At 39.7% G+C, this 26,944-nt stretch overlaps 1 protein-coding gene across 5 annotated transcripts in view; it reads left to right on the top strand.

Annotated features, from left to right (window-relative positions):
- THSD7A (thrombospondin type 1 domain containing 7A) overlaps window positions 1–26,944 on the top strand; it is a 265,935-nt gene that overhangs the window by 172,989 nt on the left and 66,002 nt on the right. For all 5 annotated transcript variants that reach the window (XM_083705189.1, XM_083705190.1, XM_083705193.1 and 2 more), the window contains 5 exons: window positions 4,018–4,209; window positions 11,589–11,823; window positions 13,379–13,494; window positions 18,139–18,271; window positions 22,727–22,830. In XM_083705189.1, coding sequence (XP_083561315.1) covers window positions 4,018–4,209; window positions 11,589–11,823; window positions 13,379–13,494; window positions 18,139–18,271; window positions 22,727–22,830 — 780 coding nt within the window. The remainder of the gene's footprint in view (window positions 1–4,017; window positions 4,210–11,588; window positions 11,824–13,378; window positions 13,495–18,138; window positions 18,272–22,726; window positions 22,831–26,944) is intronic.

The raw sequence follows: 26,944 nt of genomic DNA, 5'->3' as shown, positions 1-26,944 counted from the left end.
CAACAGCTTATGCCCCTTCACCCATTTCTACCTTTACAATTTCCAAGGACAGTTGTATTAAATGCAGCTGTACTGTGATATATATATCACGAAAGCATATATATATATATATATATATATATATATATTCTTATATGTGATTGATTTTTCCACTCTTCACTGTTGCCTCGATTAAATGGATTTCTATTTATTTTGTGTTACATAAAAATGATATATTGATGTTTTAGGCTCTATAGTAATTTGATTCAGTATGTTATAATGAAGTCAGTCGGTTATTTTCTTCGGCAAACTAAATATTATTGTCAGTTCTTTGACCAGCAACCCAAACTTTGTCAGGGGTTGGGCTGTGGTCCTTCATATATTTTTAAGGAAAATGTTTTCTGGATTGGCTTTTATGCAGTGGAACTGATGATCTTTAAATGGGTAGTTCATTTGCCTCTTTTAGAAGGACAGAGGTATTTCCTAGTGACCTCTTTTGCCTTGTCATGATTTTCTGGTTCTGAGATTATTTCAACTGCAACATTAAACACACTTATTAGGGTGTAAGCCCTTTTGAACACAGTGAAATTTACTGCACAATCCTAATCAATTCTGCTCAGAAGTAAATTTGGTTGAATACAGTGGGGCTTACTCCCAGAAAAGTGGGGTTAGGATTACATTGACCTGGAAATGCCTCGCTCCAGTCGGGTCTGCTGCCAATCCATTTAAGCCAGTTGTGCTCAGAGGCAGCAACTCAGTCAACACGATATAACATTAGCAGTTGTTCTTTTATAATTTTTGAACCTTCCTTCCACCTTCCACTGGTCTGATCCCTGGGCAGTGAATTCTTCCCATCACTTTCATGGTTATCCTGTGCTACCTGATGTCCAAGTTAAGGATAAATGGCAAATCCCTTCCTTGGGGAGCACATAGCAGGGCTTGTTAGAGACAAAAGAAGGAAGAATATAAGGGTTCAGTTCAGTGTTATGGCTGAAAAACATGGATCCAAAAGAAACACAGAAACATAATCTCTCTCTCTCTCTCTCTCTCTCTCTCTCTCTCTCTCTCACACACACACACACACACAGTCATTGCATCCCATTATGTGTTACCATATTATGATAAAAATAAAATATGATTCTATCAACAGTAGCTAGTTTCTGTTGGAATTTCTGCCAGTTGATGTGATTGGAATTACTTTCCCAGCAAAAGGCTGATTGGTTCCTGGTAGCATGCTACGCTGTGAGATAAATTGTGGGGCCCACAAAGGTTAAGCTGTTCATAAAATCATTAGTGAAATCTTAGAAACAATTTGATCTAAACAGCATAAACCCCCAAAGAGATGAAGTAACTGTTATAAAGCATTTCCTCATTCCATATTGTTGCCTCCAGTCAAATAAGACGTGCATATGAGTAGTCTGGGTTTTAATACATCACTCCAGTATGCATTTAGTGACTATATTTTTATGCCTTTAGGCAATTTTGATTTATTTTTATTTTTTAAAAAAGAGACTTCGATTATGTGCCATCATATTTTTAGTACACCAATCAAACTCTTGCCCTTTGAGGAAAGATATGGGGGAATTTGCAAGCATAGGCATGAATTCCCTGTGCCTAAAACGTATCTCACTTTTTCTTTATCTCTATGCCAGCTACTAACATTCCTCACATCCAAAGCGAAATACCTGCCATCTTCCAACTTGTCTGTTCAGAAGTTGTTGCGTTTTTTGTGTTGTTTTTTTACATTTTTTGATGTAATAAAAGTAAGGCCAGAGGTTTGGAAGAAAGTAAATATGACAGTTAACATGATTTGTTCATCAGCTTCCATGGGCCCCAGAACATTACTCTGACAAATAAATAAGCAATTATTTATCAATATTGACAGCTGTCTTGAATGTGTTAGCTGAATATTGTATTTTTTTATAAAAAAAAATCAAATGTTTTGTTGTACTGTGGCCTTATATTTTATTGAACATCATGATGTTCAATTATATCGCTGAGGCTAGCTGTTACGGTGGAATGATTGACCTGATGAACTGATCGCAACATAATGAACTCTCTCTTTCAGTTTTTGTTGACACTACACGTACTCCAGAGAAGTCTCAAAGGATAAGCCCATACGTAATGCCATTGAATTTTTTCACCTATATAACCTGATACTCTGCTGTTCACAAAATAAGGACAGTTTGTGCAGAGATTCTAGGTCTTCATGATGAAGTGGGACCAAAGATTTTTTTTTTTTTGATGTAAGAGTTTTAAAATGTTCTCCCCGGAAGCCTTTTGCTGTCCTAGCCAAAGGTTGACTCTTAAAAGACTTGTGGGAATAGCACTTTGGCAGTGATTCCCCTGGGATCCCATGTTTCTCTTAAGAGGTTTTTGCCAGTATCTTCAATCAGATGCATTTAGAAACCTCTTCTGGCTCAATCTAAAACTAGTTACTCGTCTTCTTCAAGTTTTTCTTAACAGACACCCGAATAGCTCCTTGTCCTCAAATATTTCCAGTGCTCTTTGACAGGCTTTTCGAATATTTAAGGAAGAATGGAAAGAACGCTTTTCCTAATCCCCATCTTGCAAGGTGTGCTTATCTTGGGCATTGTACACAGAAAACTGTCCTGCTGATCCCTGAATATTTATATCGCACACCTAGACAAATTGCCTGAAAGCATGGTCGATTGATTTCAGCAGAACTTTGGCCAAACCTATAGTTTATAAAAGCCACAGGGTCACAGCCAAAGTGTTAAGAGCTTCCCCATACCTGCTTTGTGGGACTAGGGAAATTAATAACCAGATTTGCCAGATTAGCTAACTGGTCCATAGTTTGCTTAATTTGTTGTTTCATCCTTCTGTACACTCTAAAGTAAGGCTGCCAGTAAAACAGAAGAAAGACTTAAAGCAAAGGAAAATGATGCTTTATGTTGCCAACTGTAATGTTTGCGATGCTAGAGGTAGATGTGGAGTTGTCAAATTAAGTGCCTTGTGAGTTGCCCCAGTGACTTTCATGTAATTTATCATAATTTATATTACAATCCTATGCATACACACTCAGAAATAAGTACCAGGCATAGGATTGCACTCTATGGAGTTGGTGTTACTGCTGTCTCAATTGTATAGATACTAAGGGTGAGGGAGAAATTGGATTCATTTCTAGTGGTGGCTGGTACTATTGGGAATGGTGGGGCAGAAGGCAGGAAGACAAACAGTAGGTGGAGCCTGAGTCAATGAGAGGCAGAGCAAATTAATTTTAGTTGTCCCCCCCAATGAACTTACCTATTTCTTACTTTCTGAAACAAGATGTGAAACAAATACATCCTTTGAAATTCATGATGTTCTGAATTTTGCAAAGCAGTTCTGCAGCCAAGTAAGGTGTACAAAAATGCATATACTAAGGTACAATGTGCCTAAAATGCATATATTATTTTAAAAAGCATACAAAAATCTATTATATTAAGGAATATCGCTTTACAAACGTGCATTTTGGGCAAAATTGAATATAATATGTGTGCTAGGAGAAATTTGCAACAAAATGCTGGTGAATTTTCATGAGGACTATAAGAAAAATCACAAACTTGACCTAGAAATGTGGAAAGCTGGATTTAAGTTTGGAAAAATGAGAAATTGAGAGAAACTGAAATTGACAGTTGCCCACCCCTAATAGTTACTATTCACAGTAAAATAATTCCTAACCTGAAATGTGGTACTCTGTTTTAAAGAAGGGTGTATTTTTCTTCTTCTGTTGTTGTTGTTGTTTTAATTCAGTTTCTTTGCTAACACTGAGTCTCATCCTTTCACAGTGCAAATATGGACTTTTCTCTCATCACCACTTCAGCTCAACCTCAAATTAATGAGGGCATTTTAAGATTTTAGCATATTCTTAATAGCATCAAGCCACGGAGACACAATCACTTTGATAACTAATCAGATTACTTTGTTTTTACAAAACAACGAAATCTAATTTATTTGTAGGCCCATCTGGACTAAGACTGCTCAATTTAAGTTAAATTAGCAATGATAGACTGCTACTGGCCTTTTCTTTCCCAGGAGAAGAGGTTGATAGACAGCTGTGCAGAGATGCTATCTATCCAGTCCCCATCGTCTGCGAAGTTCCATGCCCAAAGGATTGTGTACTCAGCACGTGGTCTGGTTGGTCCTCCTGCTCACACACCTGCTCTGGCAAAACCACAGAAGGAAAACAGATGCGTGCTCGCTCCATTTTGGCATATGCAGGTGAAGGTAAGGTCACTGCTTTCAGCAGCCTTGGCATATTATTATGAACTCTTAATGTTACCTTTTAAACATTTGCAGAAATAACAGGGGACGATTAGAAGGAAAGTGCAGCTTTAACACATTGCCTTTAATATGATTCTGTACTACTGTTGGCATTTTAAAAATACTGCTCTGTGTTTTCTAACTATGTTTTACATTGTTAGTGTTTGTTTTAGTGCATTTTGAGATAAGGTGGGCTTTTGCTTTGTTTTAGATAGATTTCCTTTAAAATTTCCTTTAAGCTCCCATTTTCAAATTAAATTGGACTATGGACTCTGATGCTACATATGTACATATGCAAGGTCTCAGAGTATTGTAAACAAATAAGATTAGAGTCTTTTATGTTGTTTGGGTGGTTGGCATGCAAACGACATCCATGAATTAAGGTGTTCTGCACAGAGCTAAACGATATGCATAAGCCGTTTGTGGGTTATGCTTGTAACTGATATAACAGATACACAAGCAGCTACTCTATTGCTGAATTAACTGTAAGAAAGCAAATTCTAGTTCTAATATAAATCAGAACAGTACCTCCAAGCCATTCAACATCAATCCCTGGCCATGAAAGGCCTGCTTCTAAATGAACTTTGCAGACACCACAACCTTGAAAATGGCTTCTGGACATTGCCAAGACATAGCCATGTGAAGGTTTGTGCAGTTCCCTTTCTTTTTTGCTGGAGTCTTTGTGGAAGGCTTCCCTAATTAATTGCATCCTGATTTTGTGGAGTGCCCCTTGCCGGTGCCACTTGGAAAACAGAAGTTCCATTGTATATACTTAATTTTTCATGGGCCACATACACAAACAAGAGTTTTATTATAGCCATCCAGGTCCAAGGGAGTGGTAAAGCCGGAATGAATGACAGGATAGGTTCATAATATTAGTATAGCTATACTATATTCATATTGCCAAAATAACACCCCTGTCAAGGGCATGGTGATTAATAGCTATAATTTCTCAGCATTTTGGAGCACGGGAACATAGAAAGTCCTTAATACGATATGTTAAACTGAACGTTTTTTGTTAGAGTGTAGTCTCAGTGTCTAGAAGTGAACACAAAGCCTGGTCCCAAGTAAAGAGAAGTTAAGCAAAAAGAAAACAAAGCCAAAAAAATAAACTTTGATGGAGAAAGGTAGAAAGCATGCTGACAGTTAGGCTTTTGAGTTTGCTTACTTCTTACATCCTTCGTGGTGGCTGCATTTATACTGTTGTGCTTTATATTGTGATGATCATTGAAAGATGTGTTACTTCTGGCATACAGGCCCCTTTTAGAGGAGTAAGAGTGGAAAAGGCTTCAAAAGACTTTTGAGTACATATGGGAAATGCTTGAGTTCTTGGCTGTGAAAGGTGCATGTGTGATTTGTCCCAATGAATGATCTGGGGTCTCTTGAAGCTAAGCAGTCTTTTATATGATTTGTGTCTTTATGTAAACTATCCAGAGAACTTTGCTGGATGGACAGTATACAAATGCAATGCATAAATAATGAACAAATATTCTGCATGGGAACCTTCTGGAAACAAAATGTAAAAAGCATGACACATGTACGAAGAGTAAGTTTTATTAAAAAAAAATATAGTTGCATGTGTGATTAAACTGATTTACTTGGACTGTAGGGACTGCATAACATTTATGAATAAAAGATCCTCCAGAACTGTAATATCATTTTCAAAGTAGCTGACATGTCACTTTCACTTCTCAGATTAAATTCCGAACTGAAACTGTATCAGTTTAGATTATAATATTTAGGTTTGACTTCAATCAAATCTCTTGTCACCACCATGCCAGTAAATCCATTATGCAATTTTGCCATGTACTGCCTGACAGAGAATGGCTGTCTCCTCACCTTCAGCAGCGCACAGCATTGTTTAAGCAATTCCAGCAGGACATACATACAATGTTTCAGTGGGAAGCAACCTCCTGGAGAGCAGTACCAGATTTGGATTCCCATAACAGGTTTTTTCTCTCTATGTCCACAACTCAGTTAGCAAAGAAGATAATGATGAGAGGTCAACATGAACCCTTGGGTGGAGAGCAAATTTTAAAGAAGCTTAAAAGTTGTAAACGTTAGGGATGCCAGATAATTTTAATTCAGTCTAGGATTTGCTGTGAGCCCCACCTCATTGATCCAGTCAAACCAGTCCTCAAAACAAAACCTAGATCTGTGGTTTAGTTCACAGCTCTACAAACCTTTCTGAGGGCTGGTTTGACCATCCAGGGCTTGCTCTCTCTCTCTCCCCCCTCCCTTTTTGGGGGCTTAAACACTTACACTGCTTGGAGAAGCTTCAAAGTGCAACATCTCTGCATTGTCAGGTAAAAACACATTAGTACATCATGGGGGCAGCCATCTTGTTGTACATACGATCACAGTCACTTATATTTTATGGGATAGTGGCAAGCCAAGGGCAAACCTTGACTACCATTTCTGGTTTATTTGGAGAAAAGCAAGCCTGGGTTCAGACATTATGGAAAGGTGGACCATGGCTTAGCTCCTGGCAGCATGGCAGGAGCAGGAGCACAGGAGGAACAAAGTACCTACAGTTTTAGCAATGTGTAGCAGGATACTACTGCATGTTCACATTTAAACCATAGTTTAGTTTAACTATGGATTGACGTAACATGCATACTAGTCCTAAATATGTACTTTAAAGTATATCTCACAATATTAAATTCCACTTTTCCTTCTTCTGCTGTGCTTGGGCCACTTATCTAACCTGTTCTACTAGGGGACCATTGAGGGGCACGAATCCACCTCTATAATTCAACACTTCAGTTACCTTCTCCACCTACCAAGTCCTTGGCATATGGCGAGCTATAAATCAATTTTTCAAAAGCTTGTTGAACAGACTTAGACTTTTCCAGGCATGGGTTCTTTGGCTCCATGATTTATGAGACACAAATCAGCTCCTGAAATGTTCCATGCTCGGTGCTTAAATTTTCATGAGGTTAAGGGCATGAGGGACATGCAGAGGCTATTTAAAAATGGAAACTTAGGCCTTAAAATGCCTTTATGTTAAAGCACTGGGCATGAAAAGCATCCTTTTGGTATCCCACTTTGGAACCCTTCATGTATCCAAATATACTGCTGAATTTCAGCAGTGATTCTCTGGGAGATTGTGGAAGCCAAATTTAAATTAGTGCAGCTCTTGGAAGGTAGAATGGGGAATAGATTTTTGGATTTGGGAGAACTATGCCAGGATGCAGACGCTGGCTTGGGCACTGCCAACACATGCCTAATCCCGATTGTCAGCAGAAAAGCCCTTTGGGCTGGAAGCATTTCAGTTGTAGATGCTTAAGTAGCTTGGCTATGTAAAATAGTAGTGGGGATATGTTTATGTAAATCTGATAACTGAGGAGGGAAATTGTCATCATTCCCAAAGCAAAGGCTTATCTAACTTGGAAGGAATTCTCAGTGTGGAAACTTTTCCTGATACAGTCAAGTACTTGCATCTCATTCTCTGCTTGTTTGGAAAAACAACAACTAAATAATTGATTAAAAAAAGAGATGCTGATCTGCTCTCAGACATCAAGCTAATTTATTCCAGAGATCATGAAAAACGTAGCCTGAAAATCTAGAAAGACAGTGAGCAGCATAATGCTACAAATGCTGAACTGAACAAATTTCACATTTATACATGGCCATATCTACTTGCAGATATCCTGGTGTGTGGTCATCTGTTACAAATGCTTAGCCTGGGCTTGATGAGGCAAATGACCCTCACCTGTTCCAAGCCTCCTCCAGCTTAGGAATAACACACCTCTTCCCAGAGCTAGCGAGCCCCACCTGGCCATCTAGGGAGCTGAGCTCATCTAGGGAGCTGAGCTTGCCTGACTCAGCCTCCTAGAGTGCCATTCCTGCTGCTTCCTACACTTCGGAGCCTTCCATGTTCATGAAGACAGGGGGTCCTCTGGTGATGGGTCCTGCTGCTCTGCTTCCTGTGCACTGACCCCCATCCTCTTGCCATCCTCTGTTGCCCCGTGAGTACTCCCTTCCCTGCAACCTGCTTGCCCTGGTGTGTCCCAGACCCAGCTGTACCCCTCGCAGGGATCCTCTTCTTCCTTGCCTGTCATTCTGCCAGTTCATGGCAATTTAACCCTCCCCTCCACCTTTCCACATTCTGCTTTTCCAGTCTAAAGCAAGTTCCTATATCTCCCACTCTAGGTTTGGTTCTTAGTTCCTGACACTGCTTAGGTTTACTGTTGGGAATGAGCTGTATTTCAGACCAGAAATCAAAGAGGCATTGAGTTCTTCAGCACTCTCTATAGTGTGTATGCATTTGATTCAAAGCTCCCATTTCAGTCTTGTTTGCCTGAAATCTAAATGGCTGGTTCATGAACCTCCTTACAGTCTTGTCTATTCCTGCCTGGATTATATATTTTTTGAAGGAAGCTTTTTCTGAAGTCTTATCACCAAAGTAATTTTAGGCCTGAAAGCATTTGGCCGATTAACTACTCTAATGAATCAATTAATGCTTTGATAGCAGATTAGCAACATAGTTCCAATTAACATTCAGTGTGGTTGTATGGGTGTGCTCCTTCAGCTGCTAATGGGTGTTAAGACCGATTAATTTTAATTAATTGAATACAAAAGTCACTGGTTAGCATCCCATATATGTAAGAGAAAGATTGTGCTATCCTCCAAGACTGTTGAATGTAAGTTCTCCTGGTTATATCTCTAGTCCTTTCTACTTGCTTGTTACAGTCACTTGTGACATAGAATGCAGTTCTAAACACATTTCCTTGTAACCATGTCCTGTTTAGATCAATGACATGCTGTGTTTTTACAACTTCATTGCTGTATAAAGTAGCAGCAGTTCTGAGATTTATAACAGTGCTCCTGGGTAAGGGACTACATTGATGACTTCCACATCCATTAGGGTTGCCATATTTCAAAAAGTGAAAATCCAGAGCTTTTTGGTTTTGCCCAAAGTTGTTGAGGTATTTGTTGTTGTTTTTTGCAAAATTCCAACAAGAAAATTGAGTTTTTGAGCTATTTTTAATGAAAATTGCGACATGGGCTGTCATATGTCCGAATTTTCCCAAATATTTCAGCCTGGTAGCTGCTTAAGGGAGCTAAACGCCAGTTATGTCCAGAAAATTCTGGATGTGTGGCAACCCTAACACCCATGGACTCAGAAAGTGTAAGCAGACCTCAGAATCAACCAAAAATATCTATTACTTTGAAGAATCAGTCCTGGAAGCCTTCTAACATATACCTGTTCTCATGTGTGGCTGAACCATGACTGTTTGCCAATAAACATTTAGCTGAATGTAGCACTTGGAAAGGGGAGTAGTAATGGACATAGACACAGAGATCCACATCTGGGAAGAAAAGCAATAATTTAGTTAATAACAACACCCAGTGAGTTTTTTGGAACCTTAGAAACAAACAGATTTTTATTTTTTTCTTTGACATAGGTTTTTATGGCCCAGCAACTTCTTTGCCAAATGCATGGAGTACATCAGTGTTCAGATATATCTGAATTTATATACACAGAGAGAAAGATAGGTTCCGGGGGTGGGGAATAAAGAAATATGGCCAAAAGGCTATAAACTGCAAGATGCCTGTGATGTTTCTGTATCAAATGTACACAACACAAGCCCAGTGACCGCTCATGGCAGTTGATATTGGAGATATCACAGCCTTCTAACTTTGTTGTGCTAACTGAGGGCAAAGCCTCGTTCTTTGTTTCTATTTGTTTAGTACTAAACTAACTTACTGATCAATTCTATTTTGGCAATGGCATGGTAGGGCCTCCTTTGAAGTAGGAATAATGAATAATGTTGGCCTCCTCACTGGTTCTGGAATGTTGTCATTTTTGGCCTTTTCTCTTTTTTGGAAGGCTGACGCTATAATACATACACACACAGTGTAAGTTTTATTACCCATTGCCTCTACAGCCACTATGTCTAGCCCAAGTAGACAGTTGTATGTGCAGTTTTAACCCATGGTTTGTTGTACTCTTGCATAATAAGTCCCCACGGTTCTACTCATTTGCCTCCAGGCCTATTAGGGCTAGATTCAGGGGCAGACATCCAGAGCCCCCAATGGCGAGAAGCCGCCTCAACCGCTTCTCAGAGACTTTTCCAGCTAGTTTCTCTCTGGGTTCTTAATTTTTAAAAAGTTGCATGTGCACACTGTGTGTGTGTGTGTGTTTTGGAACTGCTGGTCTCAACCACTAAAGTGCATTGGATTTCTGTTTTATTTCTTTTGACATTATACACTAGATATAATAACAGTTAGTATTAAGCAGCTTTTGGATAAGAACCCAGCATGCCCTCTGGCCGGCTGACATAACATTCTTTAAGGGGGTTGGTGGTTCAGTGCTGAATAGTAAATATGTTCTCATCTTCCCAGCTTGCTGAGTTGCAAAATATGCTTACTGCTTGTAAATAGCCAAAGTTCATCCTAATAGATCACCAATAGATTGCCACCCAGTCTTTGCAAAGAATGACCTACCACCTGCTGAGGTAGTCTGTTCCACTGTTGAACAGTTCCTGCCGTTAGAAAGCTGCTCCTAAGGTCAACCTGAAATTTCCTTCCCTGCAATTTCAGTCTAGTTTTGGTCCTGTCATCTTCTCAGTCTTCTTTATGACAGCCCTTCAGATGTCTGAAGACCATCCTGCCCATGCCTTACCCTAACCTTCTGTTCTTCATGCTAAACATGTCCAGCTCCTTTAATCATTCCTCATTGCTCTTGGCATTTTCAATTGTGCACTGAGTGAGAAGGGCAGTAGAGAAGGAGTGGAATATGAGAGCACAATGATGCATATTTCCTATTAATAAGCCAAGATACGTTACATCCAAACCTGGGTCTTAGGCCTAGACTAGTTTTGAAGGGGTAAACCTTTATTTGGGCTGTGTCATTCAGACTGTAGGTGAGGGCCCACATGATTGAATGTTCTCTATTAAAAACTAACACCTGCCCATAGAAAACTAGATTTCAGGGAGAAGGCTAGGCTGGAACCTTTCATCCTTAGTTTTCTTTGTGTGCAAGGGCTCATTTATTTTCTATATAGAGGAGCATTTAGACATGTGAGAGCCCCTAACCTGCAGTCTGAAGTATCACAGTCCAAAGAATTGTAGGCTTAACACAGCAAGAACTATGACATAGTACAGGGAAAGGAACCTGTTGCCCTCCAGATACTTCCGTCAGCCTCAGCCAGCCTAGTCTGTGGCCTGAGATGATGGGAGTTTGTGATCCTCATATATCAACACATTGCCTTCATTTAAATTTCATACCCTGAGAACAAAGAAGTGAAAACCAAGTTTGTTTATTGAGCTTGTTTTTCCTAAATTATCGTCACAATGATTTTCTTCCTCTGCCACTGTGCGCTTGCTTTTTCCAGGAGGACTTCAGTGCCCAAACAGCAGTTTGCTGCAGGAAACACGGAGCTGCAATGAACATCCATGCACAGTGTATCACTGGCAAACAGGACCTTGGGGCCAGTGTGTAGAGGATGTCTCTGTGTCGGCATTCAATTCTTCTGCAGGCTGGAATGGAGAGGCCACCTGTGCTGTTGGGATGCAAACAAGGAAAGTCATCTGTTTGAGGGTCAACGTGGGACAAGTTGGACCCAAAAAGTAAATATAATAGAAATTCTGGTACTCAAAACCTTGATTGGCCAAACCTCCTAATTATTTGCCCTTTTCACTTTTTCTCTGTGTAGCTCCATTATAACACAGCCTACTAAAATGTGTTTTGTCTGAATTTATAATAAAAATGAACGTAACAATTGAGTTCCAGCTCATGCAATCACAACGTCTCTCAGAATTGTTCTTTGTTTCCAAATTTGCATAACAGATCATAATGTTTACATTTTGCTGTTTGAGTAATGCAAATAATAAGTTAATGACGGTATATAAGGAGTACAATCTTGTGAAGCAAAAAGAAATATGCTGCTTGATCCCTTGAACCACCATGTTAATCTACTTAATAAGTTTTTAAATAGGAGGAGATGTACGTGAAAGTGTAAATGAGAACCATGTTTTAAACTCTTCTTAATAGGAAGGATTATTGTGTTATGACAAGATCAATATTATTGGCGTAACTTTCAAAGTAACAGACTTCAGCTTATATTACTTCAGTTCAATTTGACCTTGAATAGGGTGGAAAGCCATAAATGGAGGAGAGAATGGACGGATATAGCTATAGAGCTATAATCTCAGTAGCTTGCTTTAAAGACAAGCTAGCAACTAAACGCAAATGTATAAACTAGATGAAATCAGGCATCGACATTGAATGACCAAGTCTTTTTATTTATATGTTATTGGTGAGCATTTTAGGATGTTTTTACACTTGCTTTTAATGTTTTTGTTTTTGCTTTGAGTTCACCTTTCTGGAAAAAAGTGGCTAATAAATATATTATATAAATAATATGGGTCATTAAAGCATTGTCAGATGACCAGCTGTGGTAGGTACAAGACAATAGATCCACCATATGATGTAAATTTTATTCAAAGTTTTTGATAATCAGTGACACATGGTGAAATTGCAGCTCACCTCCTGGATGGTGAGGGTGTCATGTGTTCCCCAGGAGCTGATTAGATGTGGATTCCTCTTCCTATTCCTGCACAAAAAAAGAGTTCTGATTTCAGATAAAAAAATTATACCATGGCATAGCTAGTTCGTGTGTGTGTGTGTGTGTGTGTGTGTACACATGCACACATATAATTTCATCCAAGCTCCTGGTCATCACAGAACAAGGAATCGCCCTCACTCAGTTATGTGATAGGTTTGGTGATATGACAAATTATACAACTTTAGTATTGCTAAAAAATACATAGGGAGCAGAATTCCTTTGGTACCTCCCTGTGATAACTGAAAATCAGGTGGAATAGCTCTCTTGTCATCATTCAGCCCTTCTTGTGGCTTTCAATGGAGAGACACCCTGTACTATTGGGATGCAAAGAAAGTAATATGTAAGGGAAGGTCAAAGTGGGGGAAATGGACAGTGTATATGGGCCATTCCCCCAATACTGGTTCTCCTGAACTCCTTCTTGATTGGGTCCCTGTCCCCCAGGTTCACGTATATCTCCCTGACAACATGTTCATGCCAGTATAATAGTTTTTAATGCCTGCATTTAATGTGGCCTACCACTTACTTTTCATTCTATCCTTTGTCACTGCCCATTTTAGGTGTCCTGAAAGCCTTCGTCCTGAGACCGTTAGACCTTGCTTGCTACCCTGTAGGAAAGACTGCATTGTGACGCCTTACAGCGATTGGACACCATGCCCTTCATCATGTCAAGAAGGTAATTGTAAAAACCAAAAAGAGGGTGGGAAGGGGGCAGGCGTCTGGGGAAGAAGGACTTTGGCAAACCCAATCACCCTTGAATCCAATGTGTTTTGACTATACACAATTTTGGCTTTAGGTGTGATCCACAGAATGTAACTCTTGTTTAAAAACTTGGGTGTATATTCAAAAATGGCTTTTGTCCCTGCACCATACTGTAACGAAGTTTCCACTTTGGAAGATTTCAGTGAGACACAAAACAATTTCAGTCCCCTCTGGATTGTGTCCACTCAGTCACCAATGTTTATTTAAAATAAGCTTGATCCACCATGGTTACTGTGTGGTGCTCATCAGATTTGGATTACAAATATTTAAATATAGATTTGGGCCCAAGGCAAATTGAGGCCTCCACCTTGTGGTGGTGCCTGTACCAAGACTACCTTTCTCCTATTTGCTGCATTGGACTCTTTACAGTTCCTTTATCACATGATATGGGAGGAATAGCCCTCTTGCCCAGTGCTATTTTTCTAGAAAAAGAAAAATCACCATGAATCCTTGTTCTCTCATAATGGCAATGGCACCCACCTGATAGATGCTGGAACTGAGTTCCAGCAAGTTCCAGCTGGGAAAAAACCCTGCTCTTGCTTTCTGTGAGGAAAGAAATAGTGCTGATAGCATACATAGCAGGAGAACCCTAATGACTTCTGTATAACTGTGGGCAGAAGGAGAGAGAGCAACTTATAGAGCAATACTGTGCCCCAAAATATCATTGGCAGGCGTGGGATCCCCCTGTCCCTTAATTCAACATTCATGCCTTCAAAACTTCCCAGACAATGAAGCTTTCAGAGAAGTCTCTGCACAGATGGAGTCCATAAATGAGCAGGAGATCACAAGTATTTAAGGATCGCCTGGATCAAGCTGTTGTATGTTACTCTGTGCAACGGTTGCTATGCTTAGTTAGGTTTCTTTTTTTTTTATTCAATAATATCTTATTCATTCCTTTTGCTTTCCTTTACCTTATATGATCTCAGAGTGGGTTACTTTGTACAATCACATCTGAGCAATACAGCAAGTGCATGCTTCTAATTTTAGAGCTAGCTACCTCATCTCAGAACCCCACAAAATGTTGGGAAAGGAGGTGCATCCTCAAACCATACTACAAGATATACAGGGATGGAGCAAGGTGCAAGTTAAATGCCACTACAGGAAAGGCCCTGTCTCATGTCACTGAAGAATGAACTTCCCTTTATGCAGGCACCAAAAGAAGGGGCTCCCCTGTAGATCTCAATACATGAGTGGACTGGTACAGAGAGGAATGCTGCTTCATATATTTGGGTGTTTAGAGCTTTATAAACTAGCATGAATGCTTTGAATTGGATTTAGTAGCATATAAGCAACCTGTTCAGGTTCTAGACAACCTATGTAACATGCCTCCAAAAAGCTAAGCCAGTCAATATACTTGCTGCTATATTCTGCAATAGCCAGTGCTAACTTATAAAGCTTCTGAACTACCTTCAGATGTAGTCATATATACAGCACATTACAGTAATTTAGCCAGGAGGTACCAGAACATGGATTAGTGTAGCATTAGTGTAGGTTATCATAGTCTATGAATGGTTGTTTTGGCAAAGCAGGCATAGCTACTCATAGGTGCTTCACATCATTGATGACACTTGGAGCTCCAGTAAAAAAGGTGGATTACCCTCCAGACGATGTACCTGCTCCTTCCGCTAAGTGCAGCCCCAATTGCTAGATCCACAGCCAATTCCTAGATTCCTTGATTTTGCTGGGATTCAGCATGACTTTATTGGTCAATATCACAGCAGTCTAGCACTTGCACAGCCTGTTTTGATGACACAGAAATAGAATTGAGTGTCATCTGCATATTGATAATATTGTACCCCAAATCCTCCAATGACCTCTCCCAGAAGCTCAATATAAACGTTGAAGAGCATCTTTCTTTGTAGCCTGCCCAGCCTGAGGGCTTGAAGTACAAAACAGCACTTAGTAACAACATGGAAAAATTAATGTAAAACATACATATCGCTCACCTTCTGGCATAAACCTGGCCATCAAAACCATCCTGTTTTGATGTGCATAGGTGTGGTGCAAAGCCATCATTGCAACAATGCTTTCACAATTTGTTTTCTTACTGCCCTTCTCTGCCTTTCTTTAATTCTCTGTGTTCTGGGCAATATCTTTGTTGGTCCCTTTTGACTTTTTTGATCTTTTGATTAGAAATCCAGCAGACAGGGGCCTCTTGCATTAGTAGGTCCAAAAGTTTAAAACAATGGGTCTATATATTTTTCCTATGAGCTCACCATGCATTTGTGATTTGTCTTGGTATTAGTTGAGCTTCTAGGAGGGCCACATTTAAATGAACGGAGAGTTTGTGATATAGCAGTATTTGATGAATTGCACTTTAGGGACATGGTCCAGAGGTGCAGGTGGCTTCTGCCCTCCTTATAAGTCATTTTAAAAAAATGCTTGAGCAAAGCTTTCCTTACTTTTATGTTTTCCTTTTGCCTATTTTCTTGGAAGATGGGAATAAGAAAAGAGATTGGTGCTAGTGGTTTCTTTTAAGGTTTTGGTTTGAACCAACAACTACATTCAAATTATAAGTATCTTATTTTAGCACATACTGCCAGATGTTTAATGCTTACTGCATTCTGTAGCAATTCCACATCTTGCATTGTAATTATAGTTACAGAACATTTTTCCCCCTACTGACTTAACGTTGCCCAGATATTTCTGCCTTATCCCTTTTTCTCTTTTTGAGCTTAGCGGGAAGCATTCATCTTAATATGCACGATCATAGCTGCAGTCAATAATTTAATACCTCGTTCATGTGTGTTAATCCTCCTGTGGCGTAGGGTGCTAACTCATTGCCACCTACTTTCAAAAGGCATGGGATTGTTGCCCTGAAAAGATACTCTTTATAGTTCACAGCTAATGCTCTGTGTTGGGGTTGGGGGGGCAGAGACAAATACAAAGTCACTTTTACCGTTGTTCTAGTTGCTGATTAGAGTATTCCCCAACTAATAAAGGATTAGACAGATTAAACTTGTAACCTTTTGAGGGAATAAAGAGCATGTGGAGCCTGGGAGGTTTAATATGATGGGAGGGAGAGAAACTGAGCACACTCCTTTCAACAGGACAAATACAATATAATATGCAGTGTGGCACATCTGTTGTTCTCTAGTAGCAGTGTGGCTCTTTCCTTCCTTCTTTCTTTTTTCCTTTTTTTTTAAAAAAAGCCTACATACTAAAATGTGTAAACTGGAGGGGGAAATAGCATGCCAGTAAACATAATGAATCAGTCCAATTTGTTCAAGATTGCAATCACATAGCAGTGGAGAGGGAAAATAAATCTACCTAACATGCGACAATTGCAGCCTTAATTTGAATCAGTAAGTTTTCAATGCTTTTCTAATGCTGCTGCAATGAATTTTGCTGTTCTAAATGTAACGTATTTATTTATTTAAGAGTTTTCTTACCTGCCCTTCATTGCAAGGTCCCAGTGACATTTAGAACTATATAATCATACAATATTAAAATCCAATAAACCAATTCCTACTCTACTCTGAGCAGATAATAGATACGGTAATTGTACCTAATTCATATGCCAGTTCCAAATTTGGGTTTTTCAATTCCTTACTTATATGGTTTGTCAAGGCCAGAATTGTATTGATTCAGTAATTAGTTTTTTTAAAATTAGATTTTCAATTATGTAATAAAGAGAATATATATACACAACAAACAAATGAAATAATACAACTATAACACACACACCAAATGAACTGGGTGTGAGATCAAGAGCTTACTGAGATACAATCAAGTAGAAGAAAAGGGGAAGTCCATCTACATTGAGATGAAGAAGAAAAGTCTTATGGCATCCATGTATTTTTGGCTGTTATATAGGACTGTACTATTGATTCAGTAGTTGGCTGATACTTCAGTTTGTGTTGCTTTTATATTACAAACCCTTAGAAAAAGCTTGCATGTCTGAATTTTTTGAAAGATGCATATAGAATTTTTGAGCTCTGAGGAAAATACATTGATGCCACCACTATATTGGGATTGCCTTAATTCGCCAAACTTTCATCTTTGTACAAATGTTTCAAGACGCTATATTCCTCTTCATGTACACGGCAGAAAGCTTGAAGGTTTTAACCAGGTGCTAATCTATTCTATACAGTGTATTTATGCAGGTGGTGCTGTGGTCTAAACCACAGAGCCTAGGGCCTAGGGTGACTGGGTGAGCTCCTGTTGTTTGGTCCCAGCTCCTGCCCACCTAGCAGTTCAAAAGCATGTCAAAGTGCAAGTAGATAAATAGGTACCGCTCTGGTGGGAAGGTAAATGGTGTTTCCATGTGCTGCTCTGGTTCGCCAGAAGCAGCTTAGTCATGCTGGCCACGTGACCCAGAAACTGTCTGCGGACAAACGTCGGCTCCCTCAGCCTATAGAGCGAGATGAGCGCCGCAACTCCGGTCATCCGCGGCTGGTCATCCGCGGCTGGACCTAACTGTCAGGGGTACCTTTACCTTTACCTAATCTATTCTATAGAGTGTATTTCTGCAGCTATTTACTGTGATCTCAACATGATTGTTCAACTTGTGTATGTGGTGTGAGGAGAGTAAAGTGCACTGTATGTTCATTTGCAGGGGATATGAAAGTGACAAAACAATCTCGGCATCGAGTGATCTTGCAACTCCCTGCGAATGGTGGCCGAGACTGCCCAGATACTTTGTATGAAGAAAAAGATTGTGAAGCTCCTCCTGTCTGCTTGTTTTTCAGGTGATGCTCTTAATGGAAGAGTCTCTTAACTTTTATCGGTGTAGAGTTTCTGTCAAAAAATAACTTGTTTTTGTGAGATTTGTATGTATTCAGGAAGGGAGGGAATTAGTCGTCTTCTAAGAGGAATCTACCTTAGATGTTTTGTACTCCAGAGCTTCCTACTTTTAGTTTTTGTATATTACCTTTCAGCAAAAAAAAAAGGGCCTATTTTTACAGAGGCATTGTAAAGATTCCTATGTGTGTTGTGTAAGTAATATTTAGCAAGCATTATTAGCGTTATCAATGCTATTCGGGTTCTTTGGGAGAATGTGTGGAACCATAACAACACTACGCCATCTAGGTCTCTTGTGGGCCGAGTCTCTGACAGGTGGAGGTGGCTGTTGCTATCTTTGTAGCAAAACATTAGCAGAAAGCAGCCAAGCCACAAAGGAGCTTTCTGAGCTCTGGCATTAATTCCTTCTCCCCATAATGGGATATTGCCTGAGTTTCACAGGCAATTTGTCATCTTAATTTAGCAATACAAAAATGGCTTGTTCAGACAGTAACATGCTCCGACTGCTTTCAAATGCCACGATTACCTCATTTGCAAAGTGTTGGTGAATTCATCCCATTGTGTCTGATAATATCACTCATAGAATAAGGACGATAGGTCAGACATCTTTTTAATGTGGGGTAAATATTGTGATGGCCAATCTTGGAGCCAGAGGAACGTTTTCACTTTGGGGTCTGGAAATAAAATCCATGGCCTAATCAGGTGATGGTGTTATTAGTGATTTCCACTGTCATCGAAATAGTAGTGTCTATTTCCTGTGGCTTTCCCACAGAGAAAAGGTTAAGAGAATAGTGGTAGTGATACCCAGATAGAATATAAGGAGAATTTGTTTATGAAGAATGGCTCATCTAATTCTGGTCTTGTGCTGGGCGTATACACACAATCCATCCATCTTCATGACATATATAGGCGATGCAGGTCCAGTACACAGCTGAAGGCAATACACCACATTATCTTTTATCTTTCCATACTGAAAGTGGAAGCATGTCCCACACAAATTTGCAGAGCAAGTGCCCATTTCCTTGGCAGCTTTGAGCTCCAAATAGGATTTGCCATCATCATTGCATTGTGTGCTTTTTGTTACAAGTTTCTTGTGCTGCTTGTGTAAATGTGTTTATATTGTGATGTAAATGTGTCATAGGTCACTTGGAGGCAGTTAACAACAAGTTATTGCCATCAGTTTATTTGTATGCTACTTTCTTACAACATTGTGTCTGAAGCAGATCACAACAAATCGAAATTCAGAAAATTTAGGGTTTTGTGCAGCTAAGTATTCCTCAAAGCAGATCCACTGAAATTAATGGAGCCACATTTGTGATGTCCATTTATTTCAGTCGGTCTGCTCTGAGTAGGACTAGCATTGGTTGCAAGCCATATTAAGAACAAGTGCAAATAATCATAATGGGTTGTAACCAATGTCTTAGAGTAGACCCATTGAAAATAATGGATATGACGAATTTGGATACATTAATTTCAGTGGGTGTGCTTTTAATATGACTTAGTTGGACACTAGCCAAAGTAAATATGTTAATACACCATTTTTAAAAAATCAATCCATGTGACACTATATAAAACAGTGCAAATGCACTAACCCAGTCTTAAAGCTGAACAGGAGAGAGAATAGAAATGAATACAGAAATAAAAGTAGTAGTGTACAAGGCAAAACAGAATCGTCTCCATTTCACAAGGCATTCCATGAAGGTTCAATACAGTTAACCTACACTCATTAGATGGCAGCCTATTGTGGCAGTCCTCCTCCCTGCAGCTCTTCTCTCAATTCATTCCCCATCTCTCACAGCACATGGAAGCTCCTGTTCAGAAAGTGGCCGTTTATCTGGTCTGGAGGTAGGTGGCATTATGGCCCAGCATGGCAGCCCCTCAAACACCAAGGGGGTGAAATGACTTTGCCATGGTGGCTGGCCTTTGGAATGCCTCCCCAGCTGGCCGCCATCTTGAAGTTTGAAATTAGCCTATCAGGGGCAAGCTGAGGGGTGGAGCCTGGGTGGCAGACCAGGGTGGAGAAATCTTTACTCTGATCCAATTCCTCTACCCACCTGTCCCTGTTGAAATGTCCTTCCTGTGATTTTACTTGACAGTGCAATATAAATAAAGGTTATTCAAGCAAGGGCCTCTATCAGAGACATACACTTAAAATCCATTAGGAGATTGTAGAATATCTATTTGATGGTTCTTTGAGAATGTAATTGCAGGACTTGAGGCAGCCAAAAATACACTCCAAATGTTGGGGATAATTTATTTTCTCTTGCCATTATTCTTTCCTAGGTTTATTCTAAGTTTATGGCAGTTTACTCTAGCAGTAACTTCAGCAGTAAAGTTCTTCATTTTGTTTTGTGCAGATAAACCAAACATGAACAGTAGTTTATTTCCCATTCGGTTAGCAGCGCAAACTATACGAAAGAGAATTACTTGACTCTTGTTTCGGTTCAAGAACAAGTATATAAAAATCAAGTCACATTTATTTTTTGTAGAGCAGGCTGAGCTACTTCTAGCTAGACCATCAGTGCTTGTTACTGAAGCAACCAAATTATAGCAGCCATGCCCATAATCATTTCACTCCAAACAATTCAAGTCTATTGCAATGACTGATGGAAGAAGACGGCGACTATCCAATATGGAAAATAATACAAAGGACTTTTCACAGTGCAATATCTATATACAGTGGTTCTCTCTGTATAGATACTTCACTGTGAAAAGCCCTATGTATTATTTCCTAAATTTGATGTGAAAATATGTTGAAAATGGTGGATACTCTGGATAATTTCAGGCATGTTTTAAATACAGGAACTTGGATGACCTGTCTTTTTTTTGTTAAAGCTGTTGAGCAGCACCAAGCATATAGTTATGAGTAGCCCTTTCGTGTGAAATGTATATTTATGAGTCAGGTGCCCATAGGTATTTGAATAAATATACAGAAGGCAATAAATTATTGAGTAGAACAGGTGCGTAAATAATTCTGTAAGCCTTCATTTTGGTTATTTAACTGTGGCTTCCCTTCCATTTTGTTATTCAGAGTGAATTCATATTGTGTTGGACCTGCATTTTCCAAGTCAATATGTGGAAGAACTTTTAGAAAAGCAAAACCCTATAATTAAAATGACCTCCATAGAGAAGCACAGTAGAAAGGCTTTTTCACTAAAGCAAATTTAGAGCATCAAAAATAGCCTAGATGCACATATTTTATCTGATGCAGTTCTGCATAACTCAACTGAAATTCCAAAGTGAGTTATGCAGCACTCATTCTGCCAACAGAATAACTAAAGTTTTCTGTGAATTTTTGGCTTAAATAGCACTAATAATGCATGATCAGTGACGAAAATGTTGCTCGTTTCTTCCATAATCTAAGGGAGGTGATAAACCCGGGCTTAACGTTTCAGACTGCAAGTGGGAAGCCATACTCCCACTTCCTTATAAAAAGTAATATTCTGGATTAAAAAAAGGTCCCTGAACAAAATGATATGTCACATAGAAAGCTGTGATTGTCTCCAACCACAGTCTGAAGAGGCACAACCCAGATGTAAGTTTGCTTCGTAAACTTTAGTACCTCACTGAGAATTAGGGTCCCAGATTTGATTTACATGTTACATTTCTACATGTAGTAGAACTACATGATATGGGAACGTAGGAAGTTGTCTTATACTGATTCAGGTAGGACTGCCTCCTAGCTTTAACTGGAGATGTCAGGGATTGAACCTAGCACCTTTGGAAAGACAAATGCTCTACTACTGAGCTATGCCCCTTTCCTAAACATAACATATGCCCACAGGTAGATGCAGCTGGGAGCCAAAACTGATCAGTATATGCTTTGTTAAGCATATACAAGAGAGTAGAATATTTGGTCTACAACCAAGCAGCTTATATGGTAGGCTGAACTACATATCCCATAATCCCTAGCCATTGGCCACGCTTGCTGGGGTTGATGGGTGTTGTGACTCAGTGACATTGGGTGAGGGGGGGCTTGGAAGGTTTCCCACATCGTTTTGTACAGGGATTTATTTATTTATTAATATATGGAAGATTATTTAGCCACATGTAAGGCTAGGAATGCTTTTTAACCTTGTTTGCATCACTTTAATACTGTCTAGTCTAGGACATAAAGCAGAATTATAAACATTGGTAATGCAAATATTGTTGTAGGCGTCACCTGCAAGAAAATGGTCTTTTATGTATATTTCTTCAGATATGAGGACAAGCGGCAGCTAAAAATATGTAGATTACCCTCAACTTTTAGTTAAGGCAACAGCAATTTTAGAGCAAAGAAAATTGAGGGGACAGAAGGTGGCAAGGAGGAGAACAGATTGGTCTTAATATTGTGCTATTTGCACATTTGCTCATCTAAAGCTCTGACAAATGGCTTGCATTCACATGGTATTTTTCTGCTATAGGTGGAAGACACATAAATGGCGCAGGTGTCAACTCGCACCATGGAATGTTCGTCAAGGCAGCCCCGGCGCCCAGGAGACATGTGGGCCCGGTCTACAAGCAAGAGGTTAGAAAATTGTCACTGTAATTTATGCTATCAATCACTAGCACAGTTAATTATCACAATAGATTATCATTGTGCTCTATCACAACCTCATGTGGATTCCTGACACCCCTGTCGGCTGCAAGTGCTAAGAGTTTTAGACTTTGTAAAATCAACAGCAGTAACAAATCAGGCATTAGCATGAAGTTGTTGAAAACCAGGGAGGTACCCCAGGGTGTCTTGTCTTCACAGAACTGTTGAACTGGAATTATTAACATGATATTGTGTGAAAGGTATTGGAGTTACTCAAATAATTAATGCCTGAAATCACTGACCTGAGATAAAGTTTTTAGAACATTTGATATTGTTGTGTCCTCTGCCTGAGCTCCTTTAGGAGGAAGAGCAGGATATAAATTGAAATAAAAATCATCATCCTCATAATTTCATTGCAAGTTAAGTATTGTCTATTGTGTAAATGTGATATGCACAGATTCTTATCCTGCAGTTCTTTTCATCCTTGCTCTTCTAAGAAGCTGGGATTCATCCATATTATTTGAGAGAGATAATCAGGGTTATGTGTACACACCTTAAAAAAAGAAAAGAAAAAGTGGACATTTTGAATACTGTGCCCTGTCCAATATATGTCGGTTTTACAAATGTGTATATATTTTGACCAATTTGCCCTGGGTTTTCCAAAGAAAGAAAAATAAACAATACAAATGTGTATATATTTTGACCAATTTGCCCTGGGTTTTCCAAAGAAAGAAAAATAAACAATACAAATGTGTATATATTTTGACCAATTTGCTCCGGATTTTGCAAAGAAAGAAAAGTAAACAGTGCAATGTTGTGAATTGTACGAATGCAGACCTGTTCTGCTGCCACTGGCAAGCGGTCAACCTTGGCATTTGACCCACTTTGCTGGGTTAGCACTATAGCTGCAATAGTTCTGATGGTGACATGGGATGAGCATACCTCAGCAGTTGATATTTGGCTATGGTGCTGTTTATCATGGACAAACTGGAAATGAAATAAAGACAAACCCATGCCTTGATTTTATAATTAAAGCCTAATATATTAGCATTTTTTCCAGCTTTTTTTAAACACACACAGAGCTTGTGTGGCTGCAAAAGTGCCAACATGAATCAGAAATTTAGCAGAAGGAGTCCTCCTTCAAGACAGCTTTGATTTTAGCTGTCCCGTGTAATTGAGCTTTTATTGCAAATCACGCCTGTGTAAAATGAACATGTCAAAACTTTAGACTGGGGCCAATTTTCTTTTTTTTTTATAATAATTTTTATTAAGGTTTTCCAAATTAAAACAAATCAAAACAAATTAAATCCAATCTATAAACTTTTTGCCAATAACTAGGACTTCCCCTCCCTACCCCCTCTTGTGTTCCAAATCTTCCAAATAAGCAATTAAATTCAACAAGTTCTTATCCCCAAATTACACTCTTCATCAATAACCCAATTTATCCAAATTCCCATCCCCTAAGATCGATCTATACCCTTCCACGAGTTTCCCCCTTTCAAACATAGTACAGATGGAAATAAGATAAATATGAATAGTAATTTTACAGCCTTTGGATTCCAATTTTCCCTCCCCTCTTTCCCCTTTGCGTTTCACCTATCCCTCCACTTCTAATATCTTCCTGGAGTTCCCACATTACACTATGTCCCTCAGGTTCTTTGCCAGTCTTTAATTACGGATGTCCAATCATAGAAGGAGTCTATCAAATAAGGGCCCATTTCTTCTATCCAGGTTTTTATATCCAGGAGTAAAAACTCCAATTTTGTATCCATAAGCTTGTCAAACCTGAATATCCCAAATGTTCCCCCAGTTCTGTCCAGTTCTTGTTATTTCCTTGTTCTTGTCAATCATTCTCCTCCTTTTTATTTCTCTGTTCTCCCACAGAAATGTTCTTTTTCCAAAAGTTTCTAGTGTCTCTGCAGAGGCTTGTTATTCATGGAGCAAAGCATTGCATCATGTTCCTTTCATTTTCCAACAAATAGTTCCATTGTTTCCTGTAGTGTGTAGACCTCTGTAGACAAAATAATGTTCCATTCCTGCAGTTTCCCAGGAGATTAAAAGTTCCATTCAACTGTTCAAGTTTCCTGTGAAAAACACATGCAATATCCCTCGGCTCCTCTAGGTGGATTGCAGTAACAAAGTTCCCTTCCAGAATCACATCCACCAGACCAAGTAGCTTGTTGACCGATATTTAAAACAGTTTATATTCAATTTATAACAAATATAACCGGCAAAGTCCTCATAACAAAGTCTCTATTTTAATCTTCCTTTTTGACAGCTCTTTGACAGCTGTCAAAACCTCCATCGCTTTTCTCCAGGCAGTTTCACGAATCGCTCCAGGGATTCCGGGGGGGGGGGGTGCTTTTTTAAAACAATTCCACTTTTCTCCTCCAGCTCAATCTTATAATTTTCCCTCGCGAAGTTGCTGATTCGGCAAGATAAGGTTACACTCGATCTTGGTTGTCCAGTCCTTTGTTTTGGCTCTTCTACAATTTAGGGGTGGGCTGACTTCCTTTTTTCCGCCTCCCCCGTTCGCTCCGAATTTTAAAAATTTATCCCCTTTTTTTAGTCCATATTCCAATTACTCACGGGTTCTTCTTTAGAGCCGAATTTTCAATAGAAGAAGTCAGCGCTCTCCGCCGGATGGCATGCGGCTGCGCTCGGCAGGGATAGCAGAGAACTCAAAGCACCACGCTTCTCCCCGGCACCCGGTCCGTAGCCTTTAAAAAGGCTCCTTCACGAGTCGGGAGAGCGCTAACGGTGCCAGCCGAGTCTCCATGTCCACGGCCTCCTCTGGCCGTGGTTTTTAAGGGTCCCCGCATCGCCGGTGCGGTAGGACCCAGCCCCTGCCAAGCCGGCTCCCTCCGGAGCTCGGAGGGAGCCCGCCATTCGGCGATGGCGCCGACCCGGAAGTCTGTAGACTGGGGCCAATTTTCTTTGGGTTTTTGTCAGCAAGAGCATGTCTTTATTTTATTTTTTAATCAACTGTTTCCTCCCCCCCTTCTCCTATTTATATAGCTGAGCATAGAAACAGCGAAATAAAACAAATTTTACCCCATGCCAAAGATTGTTATTTAAAGACGATCACCATATTGTGCGAAAGCACTGTGCATCTGCAATCAGGCGAGGGAAAGTTCTTTTAAAAAAGGGAAAAGCCTTGATAATGGAGGCTCAAGAAGCACTGTTAAGAAGCGCAGCATGAAAATTTGGACTAAAAATGAAATTGCGTGAGCGAGGGCTCTTACCCGGATTCTGACCTTTTTCAAAAGGCTTAGCTAACTTTTAAATCTTACGTCTCTAAAGCCACACATCTTCTCAGGAAGAAGAAATAAATAGACTGATGTTTGGTTTTCTTGTAAGAGACGGTCGGAAAAATCACAGTGGAAACCAAGTACAATGCTGTGTAGAGCATGCTTAGCTCTCCCTTGACACAGCAACTCTACAACATTTCATGCCTGACCTACAAAAGCCTTGCTATTTTGGTCAAGAACCTCTCTAGGGTGGAGGAATGACAATTGTGCCAGAGCCTCTCCTGTTTCATTTCTTACGTAATGACCCAACACAGAGGCTTGAGCGCAAAAGGTCATTTCACTTGAATTAAAATATTTTTTACTCTCTCGGAGCAGTGAAAAGCTAGTGCATATCTGCCTGATTCTCGTCCTGAACATTTAGAATTTTAACATATATTTCTGAAAACCTATGTAGCTGTCTCTATGCCGTATTTCCTGTTTGCTCTTGGGAGAGTAATACATACGGAGATGGGAAGCTATTATTTGGTTGGTGAAACTGTCAATTCGAAGGAAGTGTGAAGCCTGAGGGGGCAAAGCTACGTTCTGTCTCAGCCCTGTGTTTTAAAAGCCAGGCCCCTGCTTTTGCAATGAAAATTGAGCCCAGGGGACAATGATTTGCAATGGCAACTTTTGGGGAGGAATACAGTTTTGTGTGATGGCTTTCCTTCACAACTCCACCATACCAGCTTTCTCTACTTGCAGCCCAATCCAGGCTAGATCTGTGTTTGCAACAGAAACATGGGTCCAGAATAAAGCTTAGAGCAAGCATAGGCAAACTCGGCCCCCCAGATGTTTTGGGACTACAACTCCCATCA

The sequence above is a fragment of the Podarcis gaigeae genome (genome assembly GCF_964106915.1).
Source record: "Podarcis gaigeae genome assembly, chromosome: 12".
NCBI lineage: Eukaryota > Metazoa > Chordata > Lepidosauria > Squamata > Lacertidae > Podarcis > Podarcis gaigeae.
The sequence above is the reverse complement of the archived record's forward strand: the minus strand, read 5'-3'. Positions and strand labels throughout refer to the sequence as shown.